The sequence below is a fragment of the Notechis scutatus genome, chromosome 2 (genome assembly GCF_049901735.1).
Source record: "Notechis scutatus isolate UNSWTSFEM ecotype Mainland chromosome 2, rNotScu1.2, whole genome shotgun sequence".
Taxonomy (NCBI): Eukaryota; Metazoa; Chordata; class Lepidosauria; order Squamata; family Elapidae; genus Notechis; species Notechis scutatus.
This window is the reverse complement of record NC_142010.1, coordinates 127673750-127683194: the sequence shown is the minus strand read 5'-3', so window position 1 is coordinate 127683194 and position 9445 is coordinate 127673750. Positions and strand designations below refer to the sequence as shown.

At 39.1% G+C, this 9445-nt stretch overlaps 1 protein-coding gene across 2 annotated transcripts; it reads right to left on the bottom strand.

Annotated features, from left to right (window-relative positions):
* Positions 1-2600: 2600 nt before the first annotated feature.
* DNAJC22 (DnaJ heat shock protein family (Hsp40) member C22) lies at positions 2601-6770 on the bottom strand. Of its 2 annotated transcripts, none has more exons than XM_026680788.2 (3): positions 6617-6770; positions 5181-6089; positions 2601-3222 (listed from the first exon to the last, which is right to left on the bottom strand). In XM_026680788.2, the coding sequence occupies exons 2-3, from the start codon at positions 6000-6002 to the stop codon at positions 3043-3045; spliced, it is 1002 nt and encodes a 333-aa protein (XP_026536573.1). In that variant the 5' UTR covers positions 6003-6089; positions 6617-6770; the 3' UTR covers positions 2601-3042. The 2 variants fall into 2 exon arrangements, with proteins under 2 accessions (XP_026536573.1, XP_026536574.1); XM_026680789.2 differs by having other exon boundaries at positions 6613-6755.
* Between the last annotated feature and the right edge of the window lie 2675 nt (positions 6771-9445).

Here is a 9445-nt window from a genome sequence, read left to right as displayed (position 1 = left end):
TCTTCATTGTGCGCCTGCCCTGTTTTATGTGAGAGATTCAGAACATCTGTCCCTGCAGATGTTGACATGGGTGACATGACCTACTGAACTTATGTACAGCAATAGCAATTGCATTTAGACTTATTAGACTTACATACCGCTTCACAGTGCTTTACAGTCATCTCTAAGCAGTTTACAAAGTCATCATATTGCCCCCAACAATCTGGGTCCTCATTTTACCGACCTCGGAAGGATGGAAGGCTGAGTCAACCTTGAGCCGGTGAGACTCGAACTGCCAAACTGCTGGCGGCTGGCAGTCAGCAGAAGTAGCCTGTATTCTAACCACTGTGCCAATGCAGTCTTGCCTTATAGCTTCTGGACGCAATTTTCTGATTTCATCCAGCACTTCAATTCATCAGGATTGCCCTCTATGCTAGCCACATGGTATAGGCCAGTGTTTTGTCTGAATGTAGGCTCTTTTATACTAATAAAATTAACAAATGGCAACTTCAAATCTCAACAAATAAATGCTCTGTCCTACATATTGGCAAAAAAATAAATAAATCAGAAAATAAAATACAGGCTGAATAGTCAAGACCTTGTTGAGGATCCAAACTTTGTCAAGGACCTTGGAGTACTTATCTCTAATGATCTAAGTGCTAGAGCCCACTGTAACTACATAGCCAAAAAGGCATTAAGAATTGTTAATCTAATCCTACGTAGTTTCTTCTCTGGTAATATCACACTACTAACTAGAGCATACAAAACATTTGCTAGACCAATACTCGAATACAGCTCATCAGTCTGGAACCCACATTACGTATCTGATATTAACACAGTTGAGAAAGTCCAGAAATATTTCACAAGAAGAGTTCTCCACTCCTCTACTCGTTGCAGAATACCTTATGCCACCAGACTCGAAATTCTAGACCTAGAAAACCTACAATTACGCTGCCTTCAGTCTGATCTAAGTATAGTATATAAAATCATACATTGCAATGTCCTACCTGTCAATGAATACTTCAGCTTCAACCATAACAACACAAGAACACACAATAGATACAAACTCGAGGTTAATCGCACCAAACTTGATTGCAGGAAATACGACTTCAGCAACAGAGTGGTCAATGTCTGGAATACTCTACCTGACTGTGGTTTTTTTTTCCCAAATCCCAAAAACTTTAACCTTACACTGTCTACTATTGACCTCATCCCTTTCCTAAGAGGTCTAGGGGGGCGTGCATAAGTGCACCAACGTGCCTACCGTCCCTGTCCTATTGTTTCTTTTATATATTTTTATTTTTCTTATATGTATCCATGTATTCATAACTATGTTTTTACTTAATACCTATTATCTTGTAAGCAATTGACAAATATAAATAAATAATGCTTTTTAAGAAAAGAAACCTGCAAGTTTTCTGAGGTCACACAGGCCATGGTTGGCTGAATGTACGCAATTGCTCAAAAACAAAAATGTTTACACTTAAGCAAAACAAAAGAGGCCACATTAGTGTAGGGTAAAATCAATCTCAGGTTTGTATCATGATTAGACAATCGTGCATTCCCAAGTCTCCTTCTGTGCAGGATTCTATTCCAGTTCTCACTGGATTTGTCTGATTTAAGTTCTCCCCAAATGCTGTATCTTTTAGGCAAAGCAGCACTTCCCTTCAGGCCTCATTATGACTTCTGAATATGGATGGAGATGCATTGTCTTCCCAGCCATAATATTTAGGGCATCCTGCTACTTCTAAAACGTAGATAATAAAACTTTTTTTAAAACTACATCCAGACTGAAAATCTGAATGACCCTTAAATGAAAATGGTATAAAAATGCTAATTCATTTCTGGCATCTTGTTGTCTTTTGCCCTTTGTTTCTGTTTAATATGGCCTTGCAGCCATCCAGAATCATTTCACCGTGAGATGGGGGGCAAACAAATGTAATAAAAAAGAATTTAATTTTTCTTTCCCTGATTTCTTTAAAAATCAAGTCTCATTCATTTTCTGTTAATAGTTCAATAGTGTCACCTGCTGGGCTTCGATGAACATGTAAGCATTTCAAACCAATAATTCATACTGTGTTTCCAGTAAAAGATAATAAAGTATAATAAATAAAAAATATAGGTATATGTTTGCCAACTACAGCCATCCAAGCACTCAAGAAAAATTAGCAACACAAACTGCAATGTAAAGGGAAAGTCCTCTTTCAAATGCTATGTCATAATAAAACTAATGACAAAGTTTGCTGTTTACTCATATTGAGCATAATTAAATGTTATTGTGGGGAAAAAGAAACCCTTATAAGATTTAATGTTCTTGTTCTATCAAAAAGAATATTGGGACAATTAAAACTTTTAAAAGAGATATGGAAAGGAGTATTAATTTAGTAATTCAGAGAGAATGTAACAAGTTTAAGGAAACATGATGTAATAATGGATGGATGCATAGCATGAGGTTGTATACTAACCGTAAACTGCTACCTTGAGCTAACTCCTTTCTTGATTTTTATAATTTAAGAAATGCATGTCTATAGTGTAAGGTGGCTTAAAGCAGTGTCATAATAACCAATGGCTATAATTAAAGTTAATCAGAAATATAAACCAACAATAAAATAGAAAGAAAATTAGAACATTTTTACTTATTTATTAAATCTCTATCCTGCCCATCTCCCCTACAAGATAACTCTGCAATTCTTGTTTTATTTTCCCTGATGTTAGAAAGATGAAGTATATCTCATTATTATAAGATGGCACGTTCCCTTTTTATTGGCAACTTGTAAAGAGACTGGCAATATCTCATAGAAAACAGGCCTAGTGAAATTGCAGTCCAATAAGAAGTCCCACTCCCCAATTTGTCCAAAATATCCTGGAACTAAAACAAACATTTAATAAAGGATCATAAAACAGTTGTGTTTGTAATCTTCACCTACTAACAAATTTAAAGTACATAGAAAGTTAACATGTATAACTTGGTCCATGTTATTTTGAGAGCCATTACTTTAATAAAAATGGTTTAATCCCTAGCTGTTTGATGGTAATAAGATTTCTGTGCCGTCTAAAATGCAATCATGCAAATTTTGGCTTCTTTGCCTGCATGAGGAATTCGTAGGCAGCTTGTACTTCAATAAAACGTCTTTCAGCTTCTGCTACTTGATGTCGATTATGATCAGGATGCCAAATTTTGACCAGCTCCCGGTAGCTTTTGGTGATTTCGTCTGGAGTGGCATCATTAGGGATACCTAAGATCTAGAAGAAGAGGAGAGATGAGTATCAGTTGTGAGTTCACTAATATTTTAATTATCAAATTGTTAATTAGTTGGCTGGGTGACTTTGGATCAGTCACTGTCTCACTGTCCCAACCCATCTGACAAGGTTGTTGTGGGGAAAAGGAGAAAAAGGATGAAGGAGCATGTTGTCCTAAGTTGCTTATAAAGTAATAAAGTCAGGATAATATCTAAGAAAGAAATAAACTAGTCATTTGTCAGTGATGGAGTGGAGGTGGAGAAAACAAAGAATAATTGTCTTGCACTTGCTGTTACAACTTACTGGAAAATCTATAAAATCCAATGAAGGATGATTTTTGTAGTTTGAACTAATAGTAGAGCACATAATTTTGCAGAGCTTTGGAAAGCTAAGCATAAAGGTACTTTCTTACAATTCTGCAAAATACAGTTGTCTTTTCTTTCTTTCTTTCTATACCCAAAGACATCAAGCCTGAAGAGCCTTGTTATTATCTCTGGTCATACATTTTGGGTTAAACTGTCAGCCAGCATGATGATAATAATATACAATTTCCAGCCTTTAAAGATGGCATTTTCTGCTGTAAAATTTCAAATAATCTCAGAAAACTCCACTAAAATCAATATTGTTTTCTTGTGTTAAGTCTAAGACTGCAGAATTGTAACCAAGGGCTATACTAAGAATTCTGGGAACTTTAATTCTAAGACATTAGGGAAATATGCTGTAAATGGAAGAAATAGTCAATAATGGAGCAAATATGTGTGATAGATAACTTACCACATTGTTAATTTCTTTGCCCTTTGAACTGTTTTCCTTATAACCAAAGAATTCTGGTTTGAGATAATCTTAATTCTTTTCACAAGTAGCATTTAAAATTAGTAAATGAATGTAAGTGTAAAATTATTGGTTAGGGTCTTCTGATGTGTTTATTTAGTTGCTTGTCTACTTTTAAATACTGTTAAAATAGAAGGTTTTATTATCAAATTGAACAAGATTTTTTCACATACTGTTTCTTTTTATGTAATTAGATTTAACATGACTTACATTTTGTTGTTATTTTATCTTGTACACTGTAGAGTACTGTTATATGAGCTTCCTTTAATGCCATTTTACTATTAATACAAAATGCAGTTGTTTAATACATGGACGGCAAATTGTTTGATATGCAAGGCTTGAAGGGAATATTTTAGTCTGCCTGAGCACAAAAGCCAGTTTGATGTACTGGTTAAGGCATCAGCTAGAAACTGGGAGGCTGTGAGTTTTAGTCTTGCCTTAGATACAAAGCTAGTTCGGTGAACTTGAGCCAGTCCTTTTCTCTCAGCCCTAGGAAGAAAGCAATGGCAAACCACTTCTGAAAGATCTTGTCTAGAAAACTGCAGGGACCAGCCAAGTAGTCGCCAGGAATCAAACTTGACTTGAAGGCACACACACAGATAGACAAAAATATGACAATCTGAATCAAGGACAACTGTGGGAAGGGCAAAACACTCAAGAGGGTGGTCACAAATGTGCAAGCTTTTAAACACTGTGATGCATATACAAAGGGGACAGGACTTCTATTGTGTGGTAATGACCATTAGCTTGACTTTTTAAAAATCCTTCCTGCAGATGATCCTGTGCTAGTCCAGAACATAAGGAAAGGTTTAGTGTCATGACATGCAGAGTCTCATTTCCTATGTTTGATTATATAACATCGGATCACTACAATGCACTCTGCATGGGACTGTCCTTGAAATGCATTTAGAAGCTTCAGCTGGTGCAAAATGCAGCTGCACAGGTGGTAAATGATCTTGGGAATGTCAACTGGCGGGGACCAGGACACGTACTTTCTCTGTTGTAGCCCCTGTCCTCTGGAACATTCTTCCCTCAGAGTTGAGGACAACCCTGATCCTGTTGGATAAGTTATAGGAAACTTGAAACTTAACTGTTTCCAAAAGCTGATAAATTATAAAAGGCCACTGTACCTGATACGCCATCTGACGTTTTTCATTCTGGAAAGATTGCACAAATTTAAAAATGTTCTCCCATTCCTGGAAATAGCCACCACTTAAACCCAACATCTTCCCGGCACGGTAGGGGAGAAGCAGCACTGATTCCAATATTCCACTCAATGATGGAAACACGCTGACATAATCCAGGGCTGCTCCAATCATGCTGGCTATGTAGTTGGCAGTGGCTGCTGTGTTGCTGAAGGCAGAGTAGGCCAGCGGTGTTGTGAATGCCAGATAGGCCAGGCCTAGTCGGTAAAGTCGGAGGCTAAGCTTCTTCTTGGTGCGATTGCTGGTTTTATAGCATCGGTAGTTCTGGGCTGTCACACTAGTGGTGAGAGTAATGGGCAAGATCCCCAGAGAGTGGCCGTAGAAGATTGGGGCAGTTATGAAGGCAGCCATTAAGGTTGCTTGAAGATTGGAGGCTTGATTGCCCACTTCAGACACCAAATGAACTCCAAGACCCACAGCCAGAGGGAGGGCCAGAAGGTAAAAACCTGGCAGAGTAGAGAGACCAATCAAAGCCACTACCCCAAAATAGATGCCTACTAAAGCTTGGCCAAGAAAACGCAGAGGGTTCAAAGGTGGGGGTTGACTGTTGGGCAAGTCTGGGGCACCATTTGCCTCTGCCACCCAACCAGGGAGCAGCCACAGCTCCCAAAGCCACCCCATGCCAAATCCGCCCAAAGTCAGCATCCAGAGTAAGGCATGGTTATCTCGGCCCAGGTAGAGATGGTGAAGCCCAGCAGGGCCCCCCACAGCCCAGAGAGCAACAGCCACCACAAGACGTTTGGCCATCTCATTCGGCCATAGCACCACCAGACATATCACTGCAGGCAATGTTGTTTTCTATATTCCATCCTCCCTGGATGCCAAATAATAGTTCTGTGGGGAGAGAGAAAAAACAGCAAAATATAGCAGTTATCTGCAGCGCAAGGTTAGCCAAGTGTCTGGACTGTAAGTCATGATTTCTTCCTGTTGTTGAGCCACGCCCTCCCTGGTAGTGACTGCCTGCCTTTTTTCTCCAGGTCTAGGTGTCTGCATTATGATACTGTGCACCTAGTGCCAGCTTGATTTTCCTGGCAACTAATACAGGGAGCCGTTGGTACTTTCTTACAATTTACCATCTAAAAGATCAATCATTTTCTAATCAGAACATTGCTTCCATAGCCTCCACAAACTTTCATTTATTGAATCCCACCAAATATTTTAGTGGCAGAGTATCTGCCTCTCAAGAAAAAGTTCTTTCTCAAGCAAAAGCGTGTTTAAAGGAGGACTAGGAAAGACTCCTGCTAAGCACCCTGAAGATCTTTCCAGTAAAATTAGATGGTTTCGGGATGAGAGGGTGCAAATGTTTGATTTGATCAAAAGCAGATCTCTGTGAACCACTTTCCAGATTCATACTCACCTACCTTTCAGCTCACTGTCGGAAGGAACCTCAGGAAAATGCAGGCAATTCTAATGCCTCAGAAAGCCTTCGACGTCACATGACTAACAGACTTTGTCTCCCTTCTGGGGCAGGAGGTACAGCAGAGCACTGCACACATAGGACGAATGTCAGGAAAGGAGGAGGAACGGTCAAAGGGCAGCAGAGCACACTCTGTGCTACAGATAACATCAGAGAGAGAGATGGCTCTGCAGAGAATCTTTACCAGATCAGGGTGGAGATTTAAGCACCGGAGCCTGATCAAAATGATCACCTACCTACACTTTTCAGAGTTCATTTATATCACTCAAATTAAGAAGGAGATAGGTTATGTGTATGATTTTTTTTTAAATTTATCCAATGTGATGTAGCAGTTAAAGATATTAATCTGAGACCCGGGGAGATCCAGATTCAAGCTGATCCTCAGCCATAGGTGGCGACTGAGTGGTTTTGGGTGTGTCACTCCTCTCTCACAAGTATTGCTCTAACAGGGATAAAAGGAAGGAAGCGCCCCACATAAGCTGTCTTTTCTTGAAGGAAAAGTGTGATATAGATCTAACAAACAAACAAAAATAGTAATTCAAGTATATATACTTCCAACATGAAACATTATACCAATAAAAATGAGTGATCTTGTGATTTGAGTCTGAGGTTACCATAGAGCAGGCGTGTCCAAACTTTTGGCTTGCCTGGATTGTTCTGAATAAGGAGGAATTGTCTTGGGCTGCATATAATATATACTGTAGTTAATGAATATAGATAAAAATCCTTTATTTTTATTTATTGTGGGGCTAGCTGTCCAGGGTTGGACACACCTGCTGTGGAAGCTAAAGTGGAGCTTGGAGATCACATGTGGCCCCTGGTCATAAGTCCCCACCACCTGGTTTGTTTATATCCCGCCTTTATTATTTTTTATAAAAAACCTCAAGGGAGCAAACATATCTAATGTTCCTTCTTTCTCCTATTTTCCTCACAACAACAACCCTGTGAAATGGGTTGGGCAGAGAGACAGTGACTGGCCTGAGGTCAGCCAGACAGCTTTCATGGCTAAAGCAGGACCTGAAGTCACAATCTCCCACTTTCTAGCCTGGTGTCTTAACTACTAGACCAAACAGGCTCTTTATCTGATGAAAAGTTTGTATGACTTGACTTAATCTAATAAAGGGAACACCCCTGATATGATTTTGGAGGTTTCTCTTTGACCAAGGTGAGCTCCTCTGTTTGCTGAAACATTGCTTGTTATTTCAAGTGAATGGGAAGTCCCCCAGAGTCCCCCATGTGACCACTCACCTCATGACGATTAATTTGGTCAACCAACAATATCTGCCTAAACTCATCATTACCGAGTTGCCTTGTCTGACCACAAACCTCCAGCAATTGACAATAAAAAGAATTTAGGCTAGATCCTTAACCCCCCCCCTAATAACAGGAATAAATCTATAGCTGAAAGATTTACAACAGATGGTGAAATCTAGTGTATTGACACAAACATTAATTAAGAACAATTGTATTGTTAAAAAAAGCAACTAAGGATGGAAATTAACATGAGGAGTAAAGGACAAGTATTTAAATAACCTTTCAACTTCTTTTCTCAACTTAATCCCTACCACAGAAGAACTAGGGGCAATTAATACTACACCAGGACTCATGATTAGCTACTTAATTCCTGTCCATATATAACTTCTTGGCACAAAGGTTGCCCAAATCAAAGTTTGAGATAACTTGAATCCTGAAATAAGATTAACTTATATGATAACTCCCCACAACTCATAAATAAAACTAAGGTTTTCATTGAGCTAAAAGTAAATATGCTGTTTACTGTTAATAATTAAATGTTCATCTGCATAGCAAATAGAATATTGACAGAACCTTGCAAGTCTGAAAAACAAGAATTTCCCCTACAAAGAAGAAAAGTTTAAAGAAAAAAATATGGAAAAGATGAATTTGCTTAGTTTTATACAAACTCTGAAATCTGGCTTTCATTTTTTTCAGGTAATCAATCATTCTTGTTTCTTGTTCCACATTTACAGTATCTAAGATCAGTGTGTAGTTTTTATAGCAGCAACTGAAGAAAATCCTGTCAACTTGTCCAGAGAGAGCAGGAACAAGTTCTAACAGCAGTTCAGTTTTGTTTATGCATGCCACAAGGCTCACATAGAAGGCTGGAGCCCTGGATAGAAAACATGCCAAACTTTGATTGAACAAGTCACCTGTTCTAAAGAAATGATTGAGAGACTTCATTTACCAAAGGAATGGTAGTGTACAAGCAGGAGAATTAAAGCACCCAATCTCTAGGCAGAACAACTGCAGGAACCGGCATGTATTTGGGGTCTTGGATGAAAGCAAATGCGTTGAATCCCCACAATTTGTACAAGATAGGGTTGGAACCAGCCTGCAAGTCCTTCCTTTCGGCCTAACAACACTTGGCTAACGTAAGGGGCATTGAGAAAGATGGACAGTTTTATTGGAATCTGCTGCCCTGCTCTGAAGATTGTATGCTTGTGGTTGCGTAATGTGTAGGATGTGCATGTGTGTGTTGCCAACTCTAGCCTTACCATCACTGCCATGTTTCTGTACCCCATTTGGAAAGCTTTGAAGAAACAAAAACTTCAAGCAAAAAAAAGATTCCCTATTCCCTTTCTTAAGCCTCAGGACCTGACCCAAACAGCTCAGACATATATATTAACCTTAGACTGTCTACTTTAACCTTAGACTGTCTACTATTGACCTCACCCCTTTCCTAAGAGGTCTGTAGGGGGCGTGCATAAGCGCACCATCGTGCCTACCGTCCCTGTCCTATTGTTTCTCTTATTAT